Consider the following 26,119-nt stretch of genomic DNA (forward strand, 5'->3'; position numbering starts at 1 on the left):
GCTGGATTACGCCACTGAGGAGGTGGGATATGATGAGGTGGGGTAGAATGATACGGCAGGCTATCTCGGCCCGTCTTAGCGGCCGGAAGTGTTCCGGATGGACTGTGTTATCCGAGGGGGGAGCAGAGCGAGGAGGTATAGACGCGTGCTCGACTGATATGAGGTAGACCACTGCGATGGTCCCTGAGATGCAAGAGGAGCGCTCAGCAAGGCAGTGTGAAGGGGTATGGGGCAGGGGCGTATGGTGTGGGGGTATGCAACCTTGGTAGACTGCACTTGGCGGACGACGTAGGCGTGGTGGGATCGCTTAGCCGGATCTGCCATGGCTCTGCGCCACGCCAGGACTCAGCTGCTGCCGTGGCTGAGCTCGCGTCAAAGGGCGTGGCCCGCATGGCTGCTCCTCCTTCCTGCTTCCGTCGGGCGGGGCGCACGGTAGACTAGACTAGGCGGTAACCGCACCAGGCTCACTCAGACTACCTGGGTGTCGCCATACCACCTCCCAAATCGCAGCCATGGCAGCCATTGTCTCTGCCCCACCGCAGGTACCATCAATGAGCGACCCATCTGCCTCAGCTGCATCATCATCCACTGCCTCTACTTCCCGCTACCAGCCCTCGAGGGAAGAAGTGGCAGAGCAGTGGCTCTTCACAGAAGAAGATCTCGAATACACCCCCACCGTCCTGGCTGGCATACTCAAGCCAGCAGAGGAGAGAAAGGCTAGAAGGAGAGGTGTAGGGCTGATATACAAGGTGGCAGAGCGATCGCAGCTGTGAGTGGCCGGTGGACGTGCCTCTATCAGAGATCCTGCCTCGCTCATCGCCCGCGACCTACACTCCCGCAGCCACTCGCACGTCCTACACACGGCCGCCCTCTTCTTCCACCGCTTCTTCTTCCGCCGTATCATGCGGCCACCAGGCTTTCCCTCCCTCTATTCAGGTCAGCGTACCTACGTCTATCAAGACATTGCCATTGCCGCCCTCTACCTCGCCTCAAAGGTAGAAGAGGGCTACAGGAAGCTAGACGACATCGTATCCATTGCCTGTCAAGTCGAGCCAGGTAGGGTGGGCTCGGGTCTGGAAGAAGGCGAGAGTGAAGAAGCCGTCTTGAAAAATGGAGTATTGGCTGGAGAGGAGATCCTGCTGGCAGCGCTTTGCTTCGATCTCATCGTAGAGCATCCTCAGAAGCAGCTCATCGTTGCCGCTCGCAAGCTGGGCGTAGAGATCGAGCTACTACGCTGTGCCTATGCCAATATGCATGATGCGTGAGTACAAAGTAGTAGTCATACAGCCTCATCGGTATGGCAATCTCTAACTCTTCTTATTGCGCTCCCTCATGTGCAGATTCCGTGACCCGATCTGTACCTTCTTCGAAGCTCCAGTACTAGCTGCAGGCGTGTTCGCTCTTGCCTGCGAAGACGCCGAAGTCGACCCCACGACATACATGGCGGCGAGTGATGACATGAGCAACGTTGTTGGCCTTACATGGCTCGAGACCTTTGACGTCTCGGAGGAGGAAGTGGAAGGTGAGCCCGCAAAGGGAAGAGAAGAGACCTGCTGCACGAACCACTAAAGTATCGATCCTGTACCTCGATTTTACACAGCCTGCCTCACGGCGCTGCAGTCCGTACGGGCCTCACTACAAATCAGCGAGCCCCGTCCAGCAAGCTCAACACTCGGCACACCCCGTACCGTGCCCGCCACGCCATGCCACCCTTCCGCCCCAGCCTCCTCCGGTCATCTGACTCCCTTCGCCTCAACCACGACCAATGCAACGCCTCACCAGCCAGATCAGACACCTCCTGTACTCCCGCCTCCACCGCTTGAGCGACTTTCTGCTGATACGCTCGGAGGAGGAGAGGCAAGACCGCCCACGAGACATGGCGCTCCGTCTTCCTCTACGGCGGCTGGGGGAGGCGGACGCACCTTTTCTCGATCGCCACTGCTGCAGCAAGCGCAGCCAGTGTTAAAATCAAAAGAAGCTACAGCAACACCAGCCGCTCCGGTTCCTGCTTCTGCAGCAGCAGCAGAGCCAGCGAAAGTGGAAGCAAAGGCATACGTACCCCTCTCTCCTAGCTACGACGATCCGTACCAATCCATGAACACCAAAGAGGAGGGGACTGCGAATGCAACTCCTGGCGCTTCGGGGGGCAGTACTCCAGCAAGCCAATCTGAGCAACTCAAAGAGTCACAGCCGCAGGACGCATACGTACCGCTCTCCCCTCCTACCTACGAGGAGCCCGCGCAGGAGCCTCGAGCAGAAGAAGATGAAGAGAAGAGGGGCCATGCCCAGGTACAGGAGGAGGCAATTGAGAAGGTTCAGCTAGAGCAAGAGGAGATGGAAGAAGGGGAGCTTTGATTGTCTTTTCCATAGACTTTGAGCTCAAGCTAAGCTAGATTAATGATGTGAAGAACTCGCTTCTATTGAATGGTGAAATTGTACTATACACAAGCGCTGCGCTGCGTTCAGGCGCCATCAATCCCAATCGTCCCCAACCCTTCCCTCTCCCTGCTCCTTCTGCCTCTCCGCCCTTTTGTTTTTCCACCCTCAAACTCTGCCCAATTCAGCAAGAATCTCCCTCTGTCTCTCCTCACCCACCACTCTGAACCCTTCAAGTGCCATAGTGTACGTCCCCGCACCCGCCGTGAGGGCTCTTAAGCGAGAAGAGTAGCTCACCAGTTTACTCAGAGGGATCCGCGCTTCAATGGACGTCTTCTGCGTAGAGGAAGGCGAGGCACCGCCCTCGTTTCCTATGCCTGCACCTGCACCTGCACCTGCAACTGAGGAGGTACCGCCGTTCTGTTCTGGCTCGGGGGGGAGGTAGATTTGCACCTCTTCCGACTCTTCGCCCTCTCCCTCTCCCCCACCATGTCCTGCAGCAGTCTCATGCACGACTTCCACCACCTCACCTCCTTGCTCGGAGGTGATATCCCCAACTACCCTCCCCAGTGAGCCCTCTCGACACTCAATCTTCACCCGCATAACAGGCTCCATCATCCTCACTCTTCCCTGTTCTTTGAGAGCCTTGCGTGTCAGCCAACCTACAATGGCAGAGATTGCTCGTGGCGGGGAGAGGTCGGAGGAGAAGGTTTGGAGGGAGGAGAGATGCACTTCGAGACCTGTGAGGGGGTGGGAGGAGAGAGGTCCGCGGGAGAGGGAGGCAGTCAACCCTGAGAGGATGTGCGCGTGAAGAGCTTGAGGGGAGAGACCCGCAGCGGCTGCCGAGGAGGAGGAAGTTTCCTGGCCGCTGCCGGAGCCTTCTTCGTGCTCTTGGATTGCAGCGCCACTTCGATTCGAAGGATGGTGGCCCTGTCGTCTTCCTGTCTCCTTCTCTTTTCGCTTGAGAGCAGATTTGCTCTCGTGTGTGCCTAGCACATCTTCATCTCCTCCTCCTCGAGCAAGATCTACCTTGATGAGATTCCCGCCAAGAGCTGCATCCCCCTCTACGCCCTCGGGGAGACTGCGAATCCTGATCTTCGCACCGACCTTCACCTTCTTGCCGCCCATGTCCCGCTCGACCGTTTCCTCTACCGTGCTCCACTCTTCCTGAGCACTATCGCTGCCGGCGAGCGTCTCTCGATATGAAACCCTTACACTGCCGATTCGTGCCTTGACACCAAATTCGTTCTTCAGCCGATCCTTGGCAATCTCGAGATGAAGCTCTCCCATCCCACTCAGAATCATCTGATTGTCCGTCCCTGCTGAGCCGAAACCCTCCTCCTTGGAGCCATGCTCTCCTCCGTCGAGGCGCAGTGAAGGATCCGTCCGCACCAGCATGGCCAACGCCTCATTGACGCTATCTTCGTCCGACTTGGAGTGCGGCTCGACGCTGACGCTGAATACTGGCGGGGGCACATCGACGGTTCTCAGACGGAGGGATTGGAGGTCATCCCGCGTCTTGCTGCCAGAGCCAGAGCCAGACTCAACGAGGGTGTCGCCGGTCTTTGTGTCTCGCAGACCGAGAACGACACCCACTTGACCGGGACCTATCCGATCTACCTCGTTGTATGTGCCGCCAAAGGGTAGGAGGATCCGACTGAGACGCTCCTTTGTCTGAGTAGAGGTATTGAAGAGAGTTGTAGATCGGGTGATCTGACCAGAGTAGACGCGGACAAAAGTCAGGGGTCCCCGTCGCTTGTCGTAGACCACTTTGAAAGCGAGGCAAGTCAGGGAAGGAGAGTTGATCGAGACCAGCGTTGTGGAGAGGTCGTCCCCTTCATTGAGCTCGTCAGCGCCTCGTGGGCCGTCCTGGCTCGCGGCTGCCGTACTGCTCTTGCTTGCGGCAGAGCGAGAAGGAGATGCTTTGACAGGGGCGGGCGATGTCTTACCTCCCTTGCCACTACTCCTGCTGCTCGAAAGCATTGCCATGCTCTTTCCCTCTACGGTGCCATCGCCCATGCCGAACTCATCCCTCACGTCGCCAGCCTCGTTCGGTGCAGGGAGATAGTCTACCACGCCGTCCAGAAGAGGCTGGACGCCAATGTTCTTGGCGGCAGAGCCACAGAAGGTTGGTACAACTTTGCCTGCAATGGTCAGTCGACGAATCGATGCTCGCAAGGATGGAGCTGAGATCTTGGCGTGAGGGTTGTCGCCATCGATGGAGAAGAGCTCCTCCATCAGCTTCTCGTCGAGCGAAGCGATGGTTTCCACTAAGGCATGACGAGCCCGAGTGGACTCTCCGATGGAAGCGGGTTCGCTGAGCTCCTTTGTGATCAACTCTTCCCCGGCTCTCCCCTCGAACCTGATCTCCTTCATCTCGACTAGATCCACCACACCCTCGACCCTGCCCTCGTCAGCCACGCCCTCGCTGCGAGCAAAGAGGGGTAGCTGCAGCAACACCGGTCGAGAATGCAAGCCCTTCTGCACGAAGCTCCTGAGCGACTTGGCAACAGATGCGCCCATCCTGTCCAGCTTGTTGAGGAAGAGAAGGTTGGAGCGCACCCCGTACCGCTTGCCGATTCGCCAGTTTGTCTCGGTCTGAGCTTCGACGCCTTCCACGCTGTCCATGACGACGATGCATCCGTCTGCGACTCTCAGTGCCCTCTCGACCTCGATTGTGAAGTCGATGTGTCCCGGTGTGTCGACGAGTGTGATGGCACCGGATTGCTGCGTTGCGGGAGATTTCCACCACAGTGGCCCCACCGCTGCAGACTGGATAGTGATGCCCCTCTCCCTCTCCTGCTCCAGGAAGTCCGTCACCGTCGAGCCAGCATCTACGTCTCCAGGCAATGATGGTGAGCGAGTAGAGGTTTCGGAAGAAGACAGGGAGCCACCGGTGTGGTAGAGAAGGCGCTCGGTCAGAGTTGTCTTGCCTGCATCGATGTGGCCCCAAGCGGATATATTCCGGATGGCAGAGATGGGAGTCGGTGAAGAGGAGCCGCGACAGAGAGACGTTGAGAAGAGCCGAGTGGAAGAGCAGTAACGTGAAGCCCCAGTGATGCATGTATATGATGATGCTGCAATCGCCCTCTTTGCGGTCGGAGCCAGAGGGAGTCTCCGCTGCGACAAGGATGCGGCCCATCTTGAAGAGCTTGCGGCAGCTTGAGCACGGCGCGAACTCATCGATGCTACTGATTGGCCAGCGAGCGAGACATTGTGACTCAACATCACCGTGCTGATAGCGCAATCACCCTCCTAGGAAGTTCACGAGGTCTGACAGAAAAAGGTATGGTAAGAGCAGTGGTGGAGGGGCCACTTTGCGGACAGAGGACAGGAAGGACCGGAATCGGGACTTGAATAATTTGGTGTGGGTGTGTGCGTGTGTGCGCTTCTCGTGATTGGCCACGGGTCGGGTCTGATCCCCGCGCTGACAATCGACGCGACCCCCTTTCCGTGGTTGGTGGGCCCAGAGTCGCCACTGCGAATTAATGTAGGCTCACAGGGGCAGAGAGAGAACATCACCACCTCCCCTCCCTTGTCCACCTTCCTTCACCATTCATTCCTCTACGAGCCATCGATCACCTCAACAGACATGTCCTCCACCCAAGCATCTCAAGCCAGCTCCTCGCACAACAATGCCCCTCAAGTAAGCGAAGAGGGCATGATGGACGATGGAGGCGCCGGGCCCCTCCTTGTGAACAAGTTGGAGGTGAGCAACACGAAGCTCGGCGATTGCCCTTGACCTTGAGCACTCGTACTGACGTTCTCTGTATCGTTCATCTCATTGGTTTGCTCCAGGAATTCGGCATCTCCAACTCTGACTGCAAGAAGCTGTCAGACGCGGGCTACTACACTATCGAAGCCATTGCATTTACACCCAAGCGGATCTTGTGTACAGTCAAGGGAATCAGCGAAGCAAAGGCAGACAAGATCCTCGCCGAGGGTGAGTTTTAGGCATCAGCGCGGCAGGCAGAAGTTCGAAGACGCTCGAGTCTGGCTGGCAGAAGAGTTTCGATAGCATATATGCTGACCCGACCATGCTGCCATCCCTCCACCTGGTGCCACCCGATCAGCTGGCAAGCTCGTGCCCATGGGTTTCACGACAGCTACAGAGTACCACGCTCGCCGTACAGAGCTCATCTCCATTACAACTGGTAGCAAGAATCTCGACAATGTCCTCGGCGGAGGCATGGAAACGGGGTCCATCACTGAGCTGTTTGGAGAGTACAGGACGGGAAAGAGTCAGCTGTGCCACACATTGGCGGTGACTTGTCAGGTGGGTGTCCTCCGCTTAGATGTGACAGGCATACAACAGTCAGCCTGAAAGGTAAATGAATATTTGCGAGCCCTGCTGACGCTATTCGTTCACCAACGCGCCTCTCAGCTGCCAATTGACATGGGTGGAGGTGAAGGAAAGTGTCTGTTCATTGATACTGAGGGTACTTTCGTGAGTAGCAGAAGCGCTCATCTGAGTCCCCCAAGCTCACAGCTGACCATTGCTCCCCTTGCTGTACTCAGCGACCTGTTCGACTGCTCGCGGTGGCTGAGCGCTATGGTCTCAATGGAGAGGAAGTGCTAGACAATGTGGCCTACGCCCGCGCCTACAATGCCGAGCACCAGATGCAACTCCTGATGCAGGCGTCTGCCATGATGGCCGAGTCCCGCTTTTCTCTCCTCATCGTCGACTCGCTCACCTCGCTCTACCGAACGGACTACAATGGGAGAGGAGAGTTGAGCGCGAGGCAGAGTCACCTTGCCAAGTATCTGAGGATGTTGATGAGGCTCGCGGATGAGTTCGGAGTTGCGGTCGTGATCACCAATCAGGTCGTTGCGCAAGTGGACGCGGGAGCCTTCGGTGGTGGTGGTGACACGAAGAAGCCCATCGGAGGTAACATTGTGGCACACGCTTCGACGACGAGGTGAGTAGTCCTTGTCCTCCGAGGCATGCTGAAGCATATGCTGCTTGTCTGACCACAAAGTCCTATCTTCCTCTGCTCATCTCCTCTCAGATTGTCCTTCCGTAAAGGCCGAGGAACCCAGCGTATCGTCAAAGTCATCGACTCGCCCTGTCTGCCCGAGGCAGAGGCCGTCTTTGCCATTGGCCCCGAGGGCATCACCGACCCCATCGACTAATCGACGACAGAAGATAGAGACCCAGAGCGAGAGGGTGGGAGAGGGGCGGAGCAGGCTGCGTTGGCGCGCCGGTGGGATTTTTGGTCGTGTCAACTATTGTACAACATTCTGTCTACATATGCATCTTTAGTCTCTTGTTCTCATCGTAGTGAAGCCTTGCCTCAGCTACTCTAGCCCTAGTCTAGACTAAGGCTGTCGCTGCCCCTTCCGCTTCCGCTTACGACTCTACCTGCTTCTTGGTGCTCTGCTAAGTCCTCCGGCGGAAGGGGAGCCATGGGCAGCCAGTTCAGTAGGCCCGACACGGGTTCCCGATCTAACGGGGTGGGAGTTGTTGTGCTGCGGAAGATGGTAGGATTTGGGTAGAGCTGTGTGGGACAGGTGGAGCAAAGTGGGGGACGGAGGAACTTGGAATGAGCGCCAAACCCCTTACTTTTTTTTGTCCTTTCTGACATAGACCAACTCACTCTAGCAATGACTTTTCCTCGAAGACAACCCATCGGCACAGGTCCATAATCGCGCGAATCTGTAGAGTTGTGTAAATTGTCACCGGCGAGCCAAACGTGACCTGGTGGAACGGTAAAGTAGCCGTCTTCGTCCTCTTCCTCGTCTCCGGTGTCTTCTTGGCTTGCTGTGCTGGGTAAGGCTACGCTCGCCTGAGTAACGCTCCGGGCGGTTTCTATCACTGGCAAGGGTGACAGTCTACTGCTCCTGCTACTGCTACTGGCACCTGCACCTCGCCCCTTCTCCTCTTCAAATATCCTCATCCCAGCCCTCGTCATCCTCCTCTTCTCTCCCGGTCTAGGATCCACCAAGACTCGATCTCCAGGTAAGCCCAGTATGCGTTTACAGACTTGTTTCTGTGGATCATGGGGACCGGCAGAGACGACAATGTCTCCTATGGAGAGGGGCAGATTGCATGTTCTCCGCGAGAGGGATTTGGATGAAGAGAGGGTGAAGCCTTCTGAAGAGGCATAGGAGTCCCCTGTTTCACTCTTCGACCAGGGCAATTTCCCCACTGCCTCCCTGTAGACTTGCAAGAAGGGCAGCCTGACATAGAATAGCAATCCCGTATCTGCCGCGAGCGTAGGGAGCATCGAGGGGCCAGTGCACATGCCGGCTTCGCCAATGTGGATAGTGGCGAGGTAACTTATGGCTATGACTTGGACGGTGCCGAGGAGGATACGACGGAGGCGCTGAAAGTCTTGCGAAGAGGGACGACGGAGGAGATGCTGCAGCCGGGGGCGGGAGCGGGGAAAGCGAGAGAGGAGGGGCATGCTGGGCAAGTCTGGCGTAGCCCGAGCAAGAGGATTTCAGCGTTTGCCTCTTCTAGCTGGCTGGGTAATTGCTGCGGCTCAAGGCAATGGATGACTTCTCTCCTCGTCTGTACGAAGTGGTTTTCAGCGGCAAAGCTCTAGCCCCACCCACGCCTCGCTGCTGCTCCTCGTCGTCCTTTTCCGCTGATTGATCGGTCAGAGTCGAGTGGAGCGCCGCCTGGGCCAACTTGATTTTTCTCCTGCGTCTGCCTCCGCTTCGCCTCGCCTGACTTATCCAATCCATTCCAGTCCTTCCTATCAAGCCTCCACTCCTGCGACCTTTACTTTACTACTCCAGCTTCCTTACTTCCGTAGGCTAGGCTACCTCCATACACTCAGCAGTAAAGTCCACCAGGCTCACCCATCAACATGTCCGGAGCATCCCAACGAATCATCCCTCTCCTGGCCGCCGCCGCCCTAGGCATGGTCAGCGGAGCCTACATCTTCGATCCAATCCTGCGACAGTACGCCGAGGATACCAATGGCACTTTCCGTCCAGAGGACGCTACTTCCTCCTCCCCCTCCTCCTCCTCCTCCTCCTCTTCTTCTTCTTCTTCGAGCGGTAGCTCAGCAGCAGCGGGAGTAGGAGGAACGGGGACAGGTCCAGCACAAAGTTTCACCTCGTCAGGTGAAGCTCGCGAGCCTTCTTCAGGCGGGGTAGGGAATGCATCTGTCCTCTCATCTCTTCAACAAGCCTCTTCTTCTTCCTCTCCCTCCTCTTCCAACTCTATCTTAAGTTTTTTCAAGGGAGGTAGTGGAGGAGGAGTAGGAGGAGGGGAGGGAGGAGCTCAATCTAGAGCGGAAAAGCAGCGTGAACTTGCAGTGAGCAATGCGAGTGCTAGAGCCGTTGAGGCTGCTCAGGCACGGGCGAGGAAAACTGGAGAGGGAGAAGTGTTTACTTTGGGGAAGGAGCGGTGAGGAGGATGTGAAAGGGAAGGAGGAAAAGATGGGAAGGCGGTTCTTGGCATCGAATGATATGCAAGCGTTGTGTGAGATGAAACAGAGGAGGATGTGAGTCTAGGAGAGAAGAGCGCGTATACCTCGCGAATGGGCTGCACCTCTTACTCTGCCCTTTTCCTAGCGTGGTCCAGATTCAGAGCGGCATAGATCTCGCTGCCTGTTTTCCCCTCCCTCTGTGGGAGACGTCAACGCTCTGTCACTATTCAACTCAGCCTCTTCGTATGCTATGCAATGTACTATATGATATTAGACGACCACACACACGCGGCGCCTCCTCTTCTTAGAATCTCCTCCTCGCACCTCTCCCAACCACCCCTCCACCTCTTCCGGAAGGGCCCAAAGGCGGCACCACTCCTGCTCCTCTCCCAGCAGCCCACCCTCCCGGTGCTCCAGCTGGACCCATGCCCGGTCCTGCTGCTCCTCCTGCCATACCAGGCGCACCAAGTACACCTGGTGCAGGCGCAGCAATGTTGCTGCTTCTGACTGCCTCCATGACCTGTTCGGCGGGGAGTCTAGGTCCGTCGAATGAGCGTGCATTGGGCAAAAGGGAAAGGAAATAGAGGATTCCATCTGCGAGGGAGGGGAGAGGTGGGGGTGTACCGAATTGCTGCTGCTGCTGCTGTTGTGGCTGGAATCCGTTGCTCGGTCCTCCACTGCCCGCTGCGGGGAAGACGGCTCCTTGTGGAGGGAGAGAGCTCCTGCTGCCTGCTGCTGGTGGTCCAGCAGGAGGGGTAGCGCCCAAACCCATTCCCCTCCTCTTATTAGCTCCATCATCACCCGCCTCTCTTCCGCGCTTGAGGTCATTGTTGCCCTCTTCGCGCTTCGTTGTCGACACGGCAGCAGCAGCAGCGACTGCCTTTGCCGTAATGGCAGCATCGCCGGCTGCTGCTGCCGAAATTGCACTGGCAGGCGCTACTTCGCTGTTCGCTGCTAGCACCGCCCGCTCAGCAGCTGTAGCTCCACCCTTTTCTCCAAGCCGCTCCTCTCCCAAATCCCTGAGCCCTATCACCTCCAAATCGCCATAGGCAGAACGATCTCGCAGCCGCTTCAGGGGCGACTCTTCAGGGTACATTTCTGCCAGACGCGCCTCGAGCTTGCGAATCGAGGTAGAGTCCCCAAACGTGTACTCGTACGACGCCCAGCGCGACCATAGCGGGCGAGCTCGATTCGGCGGGAAGGAAGGGAGCGTCCGTTCGAAGAGAGAGCGTGCATTGTTCTCGTCGTTGATGGAGATGAGAAAGTCCAAGTATCGCACCACAAAAGCCTCATCGCTGCCAAAGGTCTTGAGAGCCAATTCGAAGACCTTTGTAGCGACGTTGGCGTCCTTGGAGCAGTGGTACTCCATCAGTGCGCTGGCTTCGTAGATCTGCCAGGTGACGTGAGGCGACCTTCGAGCCTTGGAGAAGATGGCTCTGGTGGGTCGCAGACCCTCTGTTCTCCTCACAAAGTGCATCCAACGGATCCAGACCAGCGAGGCCTCTTCCTTCAGCGAATCAATGCGAGGCTTCATTGTCGCTCGCAACGCTTCCTTTTGAGCATCTCGGGCCTCCTCGAGCTTGCGCTCCTCCTCCCTCTCTTCACCTTCCAGCTCGTCTGCATCTCCTGCATCGCGCTTTGCGGCCAAGACCTGTGATCGGGCAGCTGCAGCTGAGACGTCGATCGAAGAGAGAGATGCTTCCAGCTCGGCTTCGAGAGCCTCAATCTGCGAGTGAGTATGACTGAGCAGGGCTTCGAAGACTGCCGAGCAATCCGACGTGACGCCTCGAGTCTCGCAGGACTCTGTATATGCAAAGGACAGAAGATAGCTGTACGTAGGGTTGAGGGAAGGAAAGTCAGATCACAGAAGCCTTTGCGTGCTCGAAGCAGTAAGTCAGACCTACTCACCTGCCGGGGCATGCCTTCATACCATCCTTCAGCCATTGCACACTCTCTTCTGTCCTTCCGCAGCTCTCAGCCCAACGGCTCGCCATCCACCAGACTTCGCTGTTGAACCTCATGTGCATGGTAGCCTTAGCGTACGCAACTTCAACCCGTTTCCGCAACACTTCGTTCGTGCCAGGGGCAGCTCCCTCCCCTTCACCCAGCTCCAGCGGATCGCTTTCCTCCCATTGCAGGTAAGCCTTCCACGCCTCGAGCCGTTCGCGGTCTCGAGAGAGGTCTGCTGAGGTAGGTGGAGGGGCCGTAGCAGTGGTGACCCATGCAGGGAGGCGAGGAAGCAAGGGACGATGGAGGTGGTCGACCAGGTGACGCATTTCGCGCAAAGCGCTACGAGCTGTCATGTACGCGGCTGATCGCTCTGCGAGGAACTTTTTGGCCTGGGAACGTCAACAGCAAAGGGGTGGAAGAAAAGTCTGTCAGCTCACTCGCTCCGTGCATCAAGCGCTCTCTTCTTGACGGCTGCCTCACCGTAACTCTGTTCAAGCCATTCTCGAATTGATCATACTCCCTCCAGATGGCTTCAACATTTGCAAGAGGGATCCCAACCACCCTCTGGTAGATCTTCCTCAGATCGTCCATCTTCTGCCCACTCTGCCAGGGCGTCTTGGCTTCACGATCCTTGATGAACTTGATGTACTCGCCCCAGATCTCTCCAGCATCTCGACTCATGCCCACATGGCGAGTTGCAAACTCATATGCTTCCTCGATCAGACGCCGTACGCGCCCACGTTCGCCTTCCTCGTCTCCAGATCCGCTAGGGGCAGGAAGCGGATTGACTCTGCGGGTGTAGGAAAGATAACTTTTCCAAAGCGACACGGACGGGGTACTCCGCAGGCAGCGAGTGAAGAGCGCTTCTACTTGCTGAAAGTTGGAGAGAGAGAGCTCCAGGTCGATGTAAGCCAGCCACTGTCTCGCCGCGCAGGGGTATACCTCCAAAAACTTGTCGTATGTCGAGCGGACATCATCAATCGTCCACGTAGGGTCACCTTCTGCCAGTCGTGACTCAGAGTCAGCCAGCAGAGTAAGCCAGGCTTCCGAATCTCGCGGCTCCTTCTCTAAACGAGCCAGCAGGTGGGCTCGACGGGCAGCAGGTGTCGAAAGATCAGGTTGTGGAGCAGAAGAGGACTGTAGAGCACCGTTGCTTTGTTGAGCTTGGATTTGAGCAAGGAATGCATCGACTTGATCGCGAGCTTCTGCCTTTTGAGATAGCGGCTGTAGAGGAGCAGTCTTTGAATCGGCTTGAGGCTGGGGAGGCGAGACTGCAGCTTCGGCTTTGATGATCTCGGACGTGGGCTCAATGATTGCCTCAGTGACCGTCTCTTCTTGCGGCTGAGCTTGACCAGTCTGCTGCTGCTGCTGCTGCTGCTGCTGCTGTTCTTGTGCGGCCTCTTCCTCGCCATCGCTCTCTTCCATGGCCTCTCCATCGGCATCATCGTCCTCCTCTCCGCCAGTCTGCACTTCCTGCGTGCCATCGGTGACTGCTGCTGAGACGGTGGAGGGGCCTTGTTCCTGAGTGGTATCGCCGTTTGGCCCGCTCGTTGCTTCTGTCACTGCTGGCTTGACTTCTTCCTCCTGTTCGCCCTCTTGCTTTTGCTGTGTCTGCTCCTCTCCGTCAACGCCGTCGTCGTCTTCATCGTCATCCCCTTCGGCGTCTGCATCACCTTCCACATTCTCCTCTCCATCCACATCGTCGTCCTCATCATCGGCGGCAGGGGCGGTCTGCGGGAGCTCAGTGCCGTCTACATCGTTTGCCTCCGAAGATGACACTAGCTCATCTGTAGAATGCAGGGCAGACTGACTGTCACTGCTCCCTTGCTGTGAGGCTGCTGCCTCCGTCTCCAATGCCTGAGCGGCCCTCTGCTTTGCCTCCTTCTCCTGCTTCAAAGCCGCCATGCGAGCCAGACGAGGATCCATTGCTTGTGATCAGACGAAGGAGACGTCAATGCAAAGAGGGACTCGCCAAGGGGCCGCACTCAGACGAGGTAGTAGTAGCACGCAGGGAAAGAAGCAGTGCGAATTTCCCACTCTAGATCACAAGGACAGTGAGATGGATCTGTGGCTGTCTCAGACGGGATGTGGCAGACTTCACACCCTTGGCATGTAGATTGCGTCGTTGCTCTAATAAGGAAGGAAGAGAAGAAGGTTGCGGGATGGAAGAGGAGAGAGTTATGGTCCGATGAAGGAGAAGGAGTTGAGAAGGTCTGAATCTACCTAGGCAGCGTGGATGGAGATGTGCTGCCTCTGCTCTGCCTCCGCGCGCGAGGCTGGCCTGGCCCAAGCTCAGATGCGGGAGCACCATTGCCGATACCGAAACACAGCAGCAGCAACACAAGCAACAGACAACAACAACAGCAGGCGACAGCATCAACAACCTTCTTCCCTACCACAAACCTTGTCGTCTTCATACACTAACTCATCATCGTCTTCACTGCCGTTCCTCTGCTACTGTACCATTTCAGGCGCGCCAAAGCAATTGCTCCCACTGCTTCTCACCTCAGAGCTACACGTCACCTCGCTCAGCCCAGCGCCCCCGGTCTGCTAATTCACAATGGTCTGGCTCAATGACCAACAAAGTGAGTAGGACGATCTTACCTAGTGAGGTAATCCTCACCTTCGAGAGCTGATCTCGTTCCCTCACTCCTTTTCTGCAGAAATCGGCGTCGGCCTCGTCTCAATAGGTTCCCTCTTCCTCATCCTCGGCATCATCCTCTTCTTCGATGCCGCCCTCCTCGCCCTAGGAAATGTCCTCTTCACATCAGGCATCACCCTCCTCATCGGTCCTCAAAAGACCTTTTACTTTTTCGCAAGGAAACAAAAGATTAGAGGAAGCATCTGCTTCTTCACGGGGATGATACTGGTCTTTTGTAGATGGACCTTCGTGGGGATGCTAGTGGAGATGTTTGGATTCTTGAACCTCTTTGGGTGAGTAAGAAGAAGGGGAAGCGAGCCCTCCCGCAATTAAAAGACTCGGGTGGCAATGTAAAGTAACCCTTTCTCCCCTTTCAAAATCCCTCACAGTGACTTCTTCCCCGTGATTCTAAACTTCCTACGCCAACTCCCCTTCATCGGACCACTGCTCAATGCACCGGGGGTAAGAGCCGTTCTGGACAGGCTGGCGGGATCCAGGACATCAGCCGTCTGAGCCGAGCGATAGGATCAATGTGTAAATCGATGAGAGAGCAAAAGCGAAATAAGAAAAGGACGTGGATCGTACCGGTCAGTGGGCCACTGCCGAGCTTTCAGGAAGAAGGGGGGGAGCGTCAGACGAGGCCCGGCAGACCGGATTTGAAGGGCTGCAAAAGATCGCTGCTGCCATCGACCAGGACAAATCAGCCGAGGAGGGTGGGTCGTCAAAGGAAGATCCCAAGCCGCTCCGCTGTACCATTCTATCGCACCTTTTTACCTGCCCTGAATCGGAATCATATCATAGAGACACTTGGCGCCTAACACCTACCGCATCGCCTGTGAGCCCATCGCGTTGAAATGTCATCGCTCTCTGTCCAAAACTCGTGCAACATCATATCAAAAAGAGGCAGAGGCAAGAGTAGGCAGGACAAGGACACTCTGGTATTATGCTAAATTGTCTTCTTCGACCAATAAAGGGGGGAAAGCGCCAGCGCTCTTTCGTCCGAGTCTCTCTCTCTCTCTCTTTCTCTGTGTACAATTATGCGCCCGCTTCCAGTGTGACGTTTGACAGTGGACCTGATGCGAGGGTTGCCCACCTCCTCCCTCTGGAACCTGGAAGATTCCTGTCCCTTTCCTGACAAGCAGCTCATGATCTTCAAGCTCCAACTCGGAAGGATCTCCCGCCTCTGTGTCGCTCCTCCCCTTCCACGTCCTCCTCTAGATCATGTTCGCCTTCGCACCACCACCCGCCCCTGCCCCTCCAGGAGCAGTACTCCCCCCCGCTCTCCTAGGAGGGAACTGCATTCTTCCAAGTCCAGACTTGCCCGCTCCTTCTACTGCGCCCCCTCCACTACCGCCTGGTGGTGTGGTGACCGTAGCACTCGCAGCGCCCATGCCTCTGCGATCCCTCAGGGAGAGCCCAGGCCCGGGAAGCACATCGGCGCCTCTGTTCATCTCAACCTCGTTGATCGAGCCGGAGCCGGAGCGTACGGCTTGCTGCTGCTGCTGCTGCTGTAGTGAGTTGACGGCGGGACCAGAGGCGACTATGCTCGGCTCGGAGCCTCGTGTGACTCCAGTCCCTCCACTGGCGCTGCTCAGGGCATTACCGCGAAAGGGACTCGCCACGGGAGGGAGCGAGTGCGGCGGGGTGGTCGGGCTGAGACCCACGCCTAGCGGACCTGCGGTGAGATCCACTGGGGTAGTGAGGGGTCCCCCACTTGCTCCTCTGGCCATTGGAAAGCCGTTGGAGCTGCCACTGTCTCCTGTTCTCATCGAGTAAGGGCCCGGGGCACCACGAAGCGCGGCACCGTGCATGGCGTGAGCGTTCCGCATGGCGTTCTCCTCGTCTGTGGTGCCGTCTTCGCTGTAGGTGTACTGATGACCGGCTCCATCGTCGAATCCAGAAGAGTCTTCCTCTTCCTCTTCTTCACCAATTTCGAACTCTTCCTCCTCGTTCTCCAGAGAAACCTCGAATTGGGTAATCTGAGGAAGGTATGAGGAGGCTGCGAGATCGAGGTAATAGAGGTCGTCGAAGATTTCTCTTCCATCAAAGCCGCCGTGAATGAACAGCCGAGAGTCCTTGAGCCACGCTTGATGATACCCTCTACCTGCAGGTGGCTTGCCACAGGCTCTCCTCGACTCCCATTGCAGGTTGACCAGATTGAGGGTCATGAGCTCGCCGGTGTACTCGTTGGAATCGTGACCTCCAAAGACGAATAGGTATGACCCCACCTGGGTAGAGGTGTGACCTAGGCGATTGTGTCTTTCATCCGTCTTGACTTGGTACCAGGTAGGATTCAGATGACCACTTGCACCCAGTGTCAGAGCTCCGTCCAACTTCAGCACATGAATGTCGTTGAAGCTCATATGACCATCTGAACCTCCAATGATGATCAATTTGTCATCCACGATGTTGCCTGAGTGGTAACCCCGGCCAACAGGCACCTTTCCTGCGCATTCCATCTTCTTCCATTCAAGCCGATCTGGATCTCTCACATCCAGCAGCCAGATATCATTGAGGCCTCCGACACCATTGCCGCCTCCAAAGATGACAATATGCCCGTTCCAGTAATTCGCGGTATGTGCTCGCCTCGGAGGCGGCAAAGCCCCGTAGACATCAGGCTTCGTCCACTTTAATGCGACAATGTCGAAGACGTACAGATCTTGAAAGTAATGAGGTCCGTCGCCTCCAGCGAAGACGTAGAGACGTTTGTCTACGACTGTGGTCGAATGAGCTCGCCGCGGTGTGGGACAGTCTCCTGTCACTTTTGGTCGCGACCAGCACATGGTCTCGATATCGAAGCACCACAGTGAGCTGAAGCAGCCTCTCGAATCGCATCCCCCGAACAACCACATGGTATCGTCACATAAAGTCGCGGTATGCGCTCGGAAGCTGCGCTTAGGTACCGCGCCGTGGACTGGTGCTCGAGACCAGTACATGAGCGGTGGAGGTGCCGGCGCTACAGGCGCAGAGGGAAAGTTGGGCTTGAGGAGACGTTGGGAGCTGGTGCGGCCAGACTCGCCTTTGCCAGTATGCCGTGATGAGCCCTTGTCCCGCCGGGAAGAGGCCGCAAGTCTCTGCTCGCTGCGATCTTTGCTGCTTGTCGTAGTACTTTCATTCCGTGGTCTTGTAATGGTTGCGCCAGAAGGAGACATGGAGGAGGCTGGGCCAGCTTCTGTGGGTGCTCGGCGAGGCCAGTGAGCAGCGATGCTCTGACCGCTCACCACGGGACGGTTTCCAGACGATCCACTCCTTGATACACCATTGGCCTGAGACAGCGCGACGCTTTCAGGCCCCTTCTCGATCATGCTAGTAGTGTAGTCTGCGGAGCGATTGATGCGGCTTTCCGCCGAATCTTGACTGGTCCGCAGATTGTTGTGCAAAGCGGTACTGCCGCCCGCTTCACCCGACAGGGTCGTATCCTTGGTCTTGGTTTCGACGTTGTCTTCTGCCTCCTCACTAACACGGTCAATGTTGGATGTGTCTGCGCTGGTTAGTCTCGACATCGCAGCGGAAGGAGCGGACTCCGAGCGGAAGCCACCGAAAGAGTCCTTGTGTGAGAGTGATGAGCCATCGAATGTCCGCTTGAGCGCTGGCAGATCCTGACTGACGAATAAAGCCCGGTCAGTGTCGTGTGTATCCGACTGTGCTAGAGGGGCAGCGCCGTTGTGCTGTGGTCTTGTGATCGATGGACCTGCCCCGAGCTGCGAAGTACCGCTGTCTGTGCTGTTCTGCCCGGTCGTGTCTTGCGACAAAGCAGAGCTGTTGAGCTTCCGGAGTGAATCATTCTGAGAGGCTGCTGAAGAACGCCGAGTGTTCGCGTTGAATGAAGGAGAGCCAACGCCAGTGGTCTCGTAGCTCATGCTGGTACCCTCTTCGTCTGTTTTGGGCAGGCGATACCCGCTGGCGCTGACAGGGTCAATGAACGCTGAAAGAGGGATCAAGGGCTTCTTGGAAGGTGATGCCGATGAGAGGGAATCAATTGAGGGGCGACGAAGGCCACCAGCACGGAAAGGAGGAGGCAGGGGCTTCAGGAGGCCGTCAGCAGGAGGTGGGGCTGGCGTGTCTTCGTCGCCTTCCTGGTCCTTTTCCTTGTAGCTCGAAGGCGGACTTGCGATGGAGCGGTGGCCAGAAGACGGTCTGCGCTCGTTGACGCGAGGGCTGGAAGCAGAGCTGCCTCTCACGGGCTTCAGAGGGCCTAGCTCGTCCACACAGGTAGTGAGGGGCTGGCGGGTAGTAGGTGGGCTTCTGGCGCCAGTGTGGTATAACGAGGGAGAGTGAAAGGCGCGTTGGCGAGGTGATTGTTCTTCGTAGTCGTTACGAAGTGAGGGAGAAGTACATGGTGTAGGGGATCCGGTCTTCTTGGTGGAAAGGGCCGGGATGGACGTGGGGACGTCGAGATGTGAACAGTTGGATGTGGTGGGCAGCGGAGATGAGAGGGTGGTGATCGGGGCGGCAGGCGTCGATGCCACCGGATTCCCGGGCGGCGCGTGCGTCAGCGGGGTCGACTGAGACTGGGACCGTGGCTGAGACTCGTCTGGCACATCGCGCGCCCATCGCGACGCCCAAGTAGACAACGATGGTGATGAAGGCCGACGTGGTGATGGTGAGGCGCCCCGATTACTCGCAATCACAGTCGCAGTCGCAGAGACGGATCCACTGCGGAGCCTGGGCGTTTGCTGGGCAGAGCTGCGTCTGTAACGCAACGCGCCATCTACGACGCTCCTTTGTTCCTCGCTTCCGCCCTGATAGGCCCCCGCTGCTTCCTCTGACACGGCAGAGGCATCGAAGGAGCGCTGACGCCCGAGATTGCCCAACAGAATTGTTGAACGCGTAGGGCTTCCGAGCATCGTCGAACGACCGGCCGAGGATGCTTGAGCTCTGGAAGAGGAGCTCCACGTATTGTTTGCAGATGGCGAGGACGACAAATGCTGGGAGAAAGCCATGCCGCTCTTGAGCGAATTGCTGCTGTTGCTCTCGGATCTCGGCTTCTGAGAGCGCGGGGCAGGCTTCAGAGGTGCTGTACCATCGCTGCCTGCAGGAGGCGGACGAGCCCACTCTGCTCCAGATACACGCATGGCGTAGAAGTATTCTTCGGCGGCTGCAGCGGCAGCGGCTCGACTCGCAGCCTTGGGATCGATGGGGCCCTCGGACTCGGGAGTAAGATCTGCGAGCTGACCTGCACGTCGCACGATGGTGGTGGAGGATGGAACCTTGCGTTCATCTTCGTGAGGAGACGAGGGCGTGCCAGGCCGCGGCGAGGCTGGAAGCGAGGATTCGGGAGGAGTGGGCGGCGAGGACTGGCCAGACAAGCCTCCTAGGAAGGAGCCTGTACGGATCGCGCCGCTGGTCAGAGGTCCTTTTCGAAGAGGTCTGGCTCGCCATGAGGAGAGCGTAGAGGTCGACGCAGCTGCTGATCCGCTTGACGGAGAGGCCGGCGGTAGAGACGAGCCCCCGAAGGACGGGCGAGTGGGAGAGGCAGGCATGACAACGCTAGTGTGGTGGGGATAGCGGGACAGAACACGGAGCGTGGCAGCGGGAGATGACAATGCCTGCCACTGGTAGGAGTGGTCCAGGGAGACGACAAGAATCAGAATCAATGAATGGATATGCACAGGCAGGCGTGGGGATGATCTCTAGGCCTTGGAGGACCACGAGGAGCCCGTGTCGCTTCTAGACTAGTTGCTCCGCTCCACGGGCAGTGGGAAAAGAAGCAGGAAGTGTTTAGCGAGCGTCGGGGCCAGAACCTAGGCGGAACAGTAGCATGTCCGATGTGACGCCGGGTGTATGCAGCAACGCTCGGCCTTCTCCTCCTCCTTCACCTCTCTCTCTCCCCCCACGTCGTTGATTCAGTGCTGCAGGTGGGCCGATGGTGTGTCCCGCATCTGAGCTGCCAAGGGTGAAATCTAGGTTTGGCGGCATTCCTCACTTCCGCACTTCCGCCACACTTGCGCCTACAAAGCCCGCCCAGCCACGGGCTGGGTATTTTTGGGCGGGCAAACGGGAGAATGCAGACAGAGGGGAGGCAGCCACGCCCTCCATCCTCCAGCCATGACTGCCATGACAGGACGTGCTGGCTATTGAAAGCGACAGTGCCGCTAGAATGAAGTTCATTCACACTCATCCCTCAGAAAACCGCATGGAAGGTCACGAGGTATCTTTGTCTGTGTACTCAAGTGGATGGTTGGAGGTCTGGATCTTTCGCGTCGCCCTAGCCGTCATGATGTGGATATGTGAGGGATGAGCAGTAGCAAACGGTGCTGCCGCAGAGATCAGACATACTCAGAAGAGCGGTAGCATACAGGCACATCCTTCCCAAGATTCCTGTAGGCGCCGTCTCGCGGATGGAGCGATCAGTGTGAGGGAAGATTTGGCAGTGGCATATATCCACGCCCTAAGGCGGTAATGTTTATGTGCATCGGGACGACTTGGACTGTGCAAAGCAACTTTCTACTCGGTTGATCCTTGGTGGCGTCGATGAAGCCACTGTCCCACTGTGGTGGCTAGGCCAGCTTGACCTGTTGCCGCCCAGCTCAGACCTGTCCAGCTTGCTTTCCCCCCTCCTTTCGGGCGTAGGCGCGTCTTCGGCGCCTCGTCCGCCGGGCGGCCGGAGGTAGGATGCCGTTCCGCGTGTGATTGTGTCATGGCCCGCGGCCCTCGCGCCAAAGCTCCACTCACCACCACCACCCGCACCACGACCACGACTGCCGCTTCCGCCTTGCAGGGCATGAGCACGTCCCCGAGTCAGTTCAGACCCTCATCGTTCCTGCTTAGCTGCTTCACATTCCACTCGCTCCCCATCGAAGCAACAGGACCATCGGCGCGGCGGCAAGCCACTGCCAGATCAAGTTGCTCTGCCTCTGCCCTGCCTCATGGTTTGAACAGCTCGCTCAGCTCGACTCAGCATTGCTTGCTGCGCACGCTAGCTACCGAAAGACCCTTGCTAGCCAGCCTAGATTTACACATATAGAATGCAGGCAGGGTTGCCTCTGCATCACATACCACGTTTGTAGCCTATACGGCCTGCAGTAGGAGCTCGCCATGTCTTCGCTCCTCCCTTTCCACTTTGGGCATCGGTCAGCATACTTTGCCGTCGAGGTCACCTTACACGAGCTTCAAGATGTTCCACTAATATCAGGGCGCTTTCAGGCCAAGTGGAGAGTCAGGAATCCTCATCAGTACTCTGCTCATCTCTCTTACACTAGCGGAGGCGGCGCGGGTAGTGGGACCTCTACACCAGCCGGCTCACAACTCGCCAGAATCTTTCACAAGGACATCCAGGAGGCTGGAAAGCAGACTGACCAGCACGGAGATGACCACTCTGTCCATTCACGGCAGGACGACGCTTCCTCGGGCATCTACAATGATGAAGAGGCCCACGGGGCACATCAGTCCTCCTCGAATTTCCTCTCAGGCATATTCCATCGTCGCCAGCGTAAAGAACAACAGCACCCTGACAGCCCCCATCACTCTACGGGAGCTCCCGGGCGAAGCTCCTTTGACACCGAGCAAAGCGGCTCACCACGGAAGGATACCTCGACGGGGCGGTCTAGAGAAATTCAGCACGGCAACAACCAACATCTCAGTGACGCAGCCAGTGGTAGTATGATACCAAGTAACTTTCATGCTGAGCCCAGGGGCGCAAGTGAATGGGAGGAAGTTGATGAGCACTCTGTCAAGTGGGGACGAAGCTTTCATTCCGGCATTCGAGTAGCCATAGACAAGACCAAGGCTGGGGCTCAACAACCGCAAGGCTCCAGTGCGGACTCAGGATACGACAGCAAGGGTCTGCGTAGCCGGTCTTCTCATCGTGATCTGCGTTCGCAAGAGGATAAGGAGGAGCCGGCTCTGTGGGGACTGCTGGGCAACTCCGAGCTCAAGGTGACCATACGACAGGATGTTCAAACAGATTCGCATAGCTCCAGCGATGCAGCGCCGTTGGGTGTAGTCGTCCTCAATCTTGCAGAGTATGCTCCCTGCCCACAAACGGCAGCACACACGCACCTGCCCCATCAGCATCACAGCCACGATCACCATCATTCTCATCATCACCATCAGCATCATCATCATCACCATCAGCACAACCACCAGCATAGCCAGCACTCTACCAGCACTCTGCCACCCCCTCTTCCACAATTGCGACGACAGGAGACGCGGCGGTATCTTCTGCAAGAAAGCAAGACAAATGCCAGTCTAAAAATCAGCATCAAGATCACGCACATAGGGGGATCGCGCGAGTACACTGTCCCGCCCATCAGACGTGGACTGGTGATGGGGGGACTGAGGTCGGAATCAGAGCAGCTCCTTAAGCACTCTCGAGGCAATGACTCCGAGAGTGAGCAGAGTGGCTCGCACAATGAGTCCAAGACACTCCAGCGGGAGCCCTCTTCGGCCTCAATACGCCATTTCTCTGATAGAAGAAGTCAAAAGGAGAGCTCAACCCTCGATAAGCTTGCTGCTGGTAGCAAGTCGACACGCATCCCGTCCAAGAACCTGAAGAATGGTGGGTCAAAGAAGGAAAGGTATGTTTCTCATCATTCTTCTAGTACCGCACCAGTCTCTTCCTGGAATGCACTGTCTGTCTCTGGCAAGGGCAGGAAGCGTGCTCAACTACAGAGCTTGGCTTTTGCATTTTCTGGATCGGGCAATTGGGAAAGAGATCCCTCCGAGGTGATCGACGCAATCTTTGCAGCGCACACGACAGCAGATGGCAAGTCCGCAGGTGAGCCAAGGAAGCCCAAAAGCAAACCGACGGGTCTCTCTGCGGAGCCTATGCATAGGTCCTCGTCTCAGTACAGCCATCGCAGCACGTCCACCCATGGCAATGACAAGGCATCTCTTGCATCGCGGCGGCAGAGCGGCGGCAGTATCATCAGGCCTCTTGTGACCAAGAGTCTGAGCTCGTCTCCTAGCACCTCGCTTGCCCAGCTCTCGCCCATCAAGAGGCTGAGGCCGAGCACCACGAGCTCAGTCGCTTCTTCCAGTGCCGCCCCTCCCAGTCCTTCTCTTCGGCCGGACGCAAAGGAAGAGTCCGGCACTGCTACTCCAGAGCGCTCGCAGCAGCGAATCAAGTGGGATACCCGTCAAACCGATGCAAGTCCAGCACCAGACGGAAGCTCTAGCGCGATGGCGAATGCATCAGACTCACCCGGACCACATCGCAGAGCAAGCGACGACGCATTGGCCAGCCGAGGGGATGGGGATCGCAATCGGCCCACGTCTGCCTCTGCCCAGTCTTCTCCGCTACAGCGTCGTTCAGCGCTATCCAAGGACTCGAGTGATGGCTCCTTTTCTGGCTCCACGCCGGATGCCTTGTCTCCGTCCGCGTCGACTATCATGCAGGATGAGGCTACACCGATGCCGTCCAGGGTGACCAGTGTGGCACTAGCCAAATACAGGCAGGGTCTGCAAGCAGGCAAAGGAGATCAAGAAACAGATGACGGAGGAAGCGAGGCGGGTGAGACGGTTGTTGGGCAAGACTCGAGACCAGGGCGAATCAAGAAGAAGAAGAGCAAAGGCTTGATTGGTATCAGACCTAGTGATGCAGAGAAGATGGGGTTCAAGGGAGCGGGATGGAAGAGTAGCGGCCTCAGAGTCGGGTTTGCGCTCGGAGACAACGACGACGTTAGCAGAGGTCGCTGGGCAAAGAGCTCTGCGCCTGCTATCCCTGAAAGGGACGAGTCCCCCAAAGGCACCAAAGACGAGGAGAGCGCTCAGGAGAAGCAAGAGCGGAGATCGCCGCCTTCGCCACGAGGAGGGGGGCGGATGGATGATGCACGAGAGGCAGGAGAGGAAGAAGAGCCAGACTCGCCAGTCCTGGCTCTGAGGTCTTCTCTTTCACCCTACGTCGAAGCACGGCTGGGTCGTCCGCGTTCCAAGGTGGGTCTGCGGTCTACTTCAGTGGGCTCTACGCCCAAAGGCTTCGCCCGATCTTCCATGGAAACCGTCTCCGCCTTCTCTACCTCTGCTACTGGTGGCCCAGGACCACACGTCCTGCAGGGTCAGAATCCCTTGCCGTCGCGCATCAGCAATTCGGACAAGGACAATGACGTGCCGGCTCTCATCCCTGGAGCGGCGCCAACCAAATTTGCGCCCGAGACCGGCGATGCAGGAGAGAATGACGGTGTGGGTTACGACAGTAGGAGGAGCAGCGCTGCAACCGGCAGTGGGGCAAGTGGCAGAGCGAGCTCGTCGGAGCAACACGATGGACAAGCAGAGAAGAGCGAGACGGGTCCTGCCACCGCCTTGGCCCCCGTGCCCGTCTGGGCCGATGCACAGACGGAGCTCGAGGCCCAATTCGACAAGCGCGGCGTCTACGCTCTCCTCTCGCCTCCACCGTTGCCCCGAGCCAAATCCTATTTCAGCAAGGAGAACGCTACTGCTGCCAATGCATCGGCTGCTGGGTCATCTGCTGCGGAGAGCAAATCTCCAACTTCTTCCCTTCACTCGGGCGTTGCAATCGGAAGAGGTCGAGAGCGCGCCCTCTCGATTACTTCTGGGGCCTCAACGGCACGCAGTACCCTCCTCGATAGGCCGGATGGTGTTCCTGCACCCGCTGCCTTTGTCATTCGGCAGATGGAGGAGGAGCAGGAAAAGTTTCGATTAGAGCAACAGAAGCGGCGGGAAGAGGGTGGTTTGCAGAGCAAGAAGAAGGAGAAGGAGAAGGAGAAGAAGGAAAAGAAGGGATGGATGATGAGGGGCTGAAGCGGTGGCTCGTGGAAAGAGTTCTGATATCAATCCGTCATGTATTATTTGCTCGTAGCCTGGTCAATAGAGCATTCTTTTGCCCATTTCCGAGGAATTGTTGGAGTGCGATGGCATGATCGGATTCAGGAACTGTTTCTACTGTCCGTGTGAAGAATCGCCATCGTCCATGCCGTCCCCGAGAGCAATCCAGCAAGGTGTGTGACGCCATCCGGAAGATCCATCGCCGTGAGTCAGAATCGCATCGAGGTTGCTTTGTTCGCTCTTGTCTTGTCTCATTCACCTACTCTATCGAGTGACCTCCTTGATCCTCGCCATCTCTCGCCTTCTACTTTCAGTGACATACTCGCTCACACACACACATACACACGCACGCACACACGCAGGCACTCAATCCACCCCACTACCTCCAAGATCATGCCACCGAAGCGCAAGCGCGAACAGAGCGAGGACGGGGTACCAGAGAGCGAGCGAGGGACTGACAAGGGCAAAGGTAGCAGGAAGAAGCCGAAGCCTTTTACCCGAGGTGAGGAGGCGAGGTGTGGTCAACATGTAGACTGAGCCAGCTGCTAGAGGTGTTCTTGTCTACAGACGAGAAGATGGACGATAGCTGATGCTCGTGTCCAATCCCCTTTTCTCGCCGACTCGCCGATTCTGCAGAGGAAGACCTGATCATCATCGTGCGTCCCTTGCCCATCTGTCTTCCCCACAGTCCAAAATGTCGCACCTCCTGACAGGCTCCTCTCCCATCTCCCATTGGCAGGACTATCTCGACTCCCTCAAGAAGTTCGCCGATCTAGCACGACTGTTCCCCGATCGTGTGCCATTCTCAGTCAGACAGAGGGTAGTGTTGATCTTTGCAAAGATGAGGGGATTGGCTGGTGGTTGGTAACTGGTAACTGGAAATCGACAGGAGAATGCTAGGTGGGAAGACGAAATACAGCGAGATAGAGAGGGACATGTCGCATGGCAAGAGAAAGGTGGATGTAGACAGAATGACAGCATCGGCAATCGATCATGAGAGACCCCTTGTTCTTCTTCTCATCGTGCGACCGCTGGTCATCGTCGC

The 26,119-nt window shown here is 57.1% G+C and overlaps 12 protein-coding genes across 12 annotated transcripts; 8 read left to right on the top strand and 4 right to left on the bottom strand.

Moving 5' to 3' along the window:
• Positions 1–551: 551 nt before the first annotated feature.
• BCV69DRAFT_245372 (cyclin-like protein) lies at positions 552–1,569 on the top strand (the record flags this gene model as incomplete). The annotated part of the gene is made up of 3 exons (XM_025490150.1): positions 552–769; positions 842–1,261; positions 1,341–1,569. The coding sequence occupies 3 exons, from the start codon at positions 552–554 to the stop codon at positions 1,567–1,569; spliced, it is 867 nt and encodes a 288-aa protein (XP_025350572.1).
• An 837-nt stretch (positions 1,570–2,406) lies between these two features.
• BCV69DRAFT_281030 (P-loop containing nucleoside triphosphate hydrolase protein) lies at positions 2,407–5,686 on the bottom strand. The gene has a single exon (XM_025491830.1). It carries the CDS (start codon positions 5,602–5,604, stop codon positions 2,545–2,547), a length of 3,060 nt encoding a protein of 1,019 aa, XP_025350573.1. The 5' UTR covers positions 5,605–5,686; the 3' UTR covers positions 2,407–2,544.
• A 46-nt stretch (positions 5,687–5,732) lies between these two features.
• On the top strand, positions 5,733–6,790 carry BCV69DRAFT_118885 (Rad51-domain-containing protein). Its single transcript, XM_025489139.1, has 3 exons — positions 5,733–6,085; positions 6,175–6,319; positions 6,450–6,790. The coding sequence occupies exons 1-3, from the start codon at positions 5,969–5,971 to the stop codon at positions 6,698–6,700; spliced, it is 513 nt and encodes a 170-aa protein (XP_025350574.1). The 5' UTR covers positions 5,733–5,968; the 3' UTR covers positions 6,701–6,790.
• On the top strand, positions 6,722–6,994 carry BCV69DRAFT_281032 (hypothetical protein). The gene has a single exon (XM_025491831.1). It carries the CDS (start codon positions 6,773–6,775, stop codon positions 6,953–6,955), a length of 183 nt encoding a protein of 60 aa, XP_025350575.1. The 5' UTR covers positions 6,722–6,772; the 3' UTR covers positions 6,956–6,994.
• A 691-nt stretch (positions 6,995–7,685) lies between these two features.
• BCV69DRAFT_310875 (LexA/Signal peptidase) lies at positions 7,686–8,783 on the bottom strand (the record flags this gene model as incomplete). Its single annotated transcript, XM_025494822.1, has 2 exons — positions 7,686–7,874; positions 7,974–8,783. 2 exons carry the CDS (start codon positions 8,781–8,783, stop codon positions 7,686–7,688), a joined length of 999 nt encoding a protein of 332 aa, XP_025350576.1.
• Positions 8,784–9,064: 281 nt separating this feature from the next.
• BCV69DRAFT_281033 (hypothetical protein) lies at positions 9,065–10,034 on the top strand. The gene has a single exon (XM_025491832.1). The coding sequence runs from the start codon at positions 9,192–9,194 to the stop codon at positions 9,738–9,740; it is 549 nt and encodes a 182-aa protein (XP_025350577.1). The 5' UTR covers positions 9,065–9,191; the 3' UTR covers positions 9,741–10,034.
• On the bottom strand, positions 10,011–13,919 carry BCV69DRAFT_281036 (Suf-domain-containing protein). The gene is made up of 3 exons (XM_025491833.1): positions 12,189–13,919; positions 11,667–12,097; positions 10,011–11,587 (listed from the first exon to the last, which is right to left on the bottom strand). The coding sequence occupies exons 1-3, from the start codon at positions 13,632–13,634 to the stop codon at positions 10,063–10,065; spliced, it is 3,402 nt and encodes a 1,133-aa protein (XP_025350578.1). The 5' UTR covers positions 13,635–13,919; the 3' UTR covers positions 10,011–10,062.
• On the top strand, positions 13,790–14,610 carry BCV69DRAFT_118793 (hypothetical protein). The gene is made up of 2 exons (XM_025489138.1): positions 13,790–14,293; positions 14,372–14,610. Exon 1 carries the CDS (start codon positions 13,945–13,947, stop codon positions 14,260–14,262), a length of 318 nt encoding a protein of 105 aa, XP_025350579.1. The 5' UTR covers positions 13,790–13,944; the 3' UTR covers positions 14,263–14,293; positions 14,372–14,610.
• On the top strand, positions 14,048–15,169 carry BCV69DRAFT_281037 (Got1-domain-containing protein). The gene is made up of 3 exons (XM_025491834.1): positions 14,048–14,293; positions 14,372–14,642; positions 14,739–15,169. Exons 1-3 carry the CDS (start codon positions 14,269–14,271, stop codon positions 14,860–14,862), a joined length of 420 nt encoding a protein of 139 aa, XP_025350580.1. The 5' UTR covers positions 14,048–14,268; the 3' UTR covers positions 14,863–15,169.
• A 98-nt stretch (positions 15,170–15,267) lies between these two features.
• On the bottom strand, positions 15,268–20,220 carry BCV69DRAFT_256621 (hypothetical protein). Its single transcript, XM_025490601.1, has one exon. It carries the CDS (start codon positions 19,830–19,832, stop codon positions 15,564–15,566), a length of 4,269 nt encoding a protein of 1,422 aa, XP_025350581.1. The 5' UTR covers positions 19,833–20,220; the 3' UTR covers positions 15,268–15,563.
• Positions 20,221–21,032: 812 nt separating this feature from the next.
• Positions 21,033–25,138, top strand: BCV69DRAFT_281039 (hypothetical protein). Its single transcript, XM_025491835.1, has one exon. It carries the CDS (start codon positions 21,388–21,390, stop codon positions 25,048–25,050), a length of 3,663 nt encoding a protein of 1,220 aa, XP_025350582.1. The 5' UTR covers positions 21,033–21,387; the 3' UTR covers positions 25,051–25,138.
• A 211-nt stretch (positions 25,139–25,349) lies between these two features.
• BCV69DRAFT_281040 (hypothetical protein) lies at positions 25,350–26,104 on the top strand. The gene is made up of 3 exons (XM_025491836.1): positions 25,350–25,576; positions 25,711–25,730; positions 25,814–26,104. The coding sequence occupies exons 1-3, from the start codon at positions 25,468–25,470 to the stop codon at positions 25,940–25,942; spliced, it is 258 nt and encodes an 85-aa protein (XP_025350583.1). The 5' UTR covers positions 25,350–25,467; the 3' UTR covers positions 25,943–26,104.
• Positions 26,105–26,119: the final 15 nt, after the last annotated feature.

Source organism: Pseudomicrostroma glucosiphilum (assembly GCF_003144135.1).
Source record: "Pseudomicrostroma glucosiphilum strain MCA 4718 unplaced genomic scaffold BCV69scaffold_2, whole genome shotgun sequence".
Taxonomy (NCBI): domain Eukaryota; kingdom Fungi; phylum Basidiomycota; class Exobasidiomycetes; order Microstromatales; family Microstromataceae; genus Microstroma; species Microstroma glucosiphilum.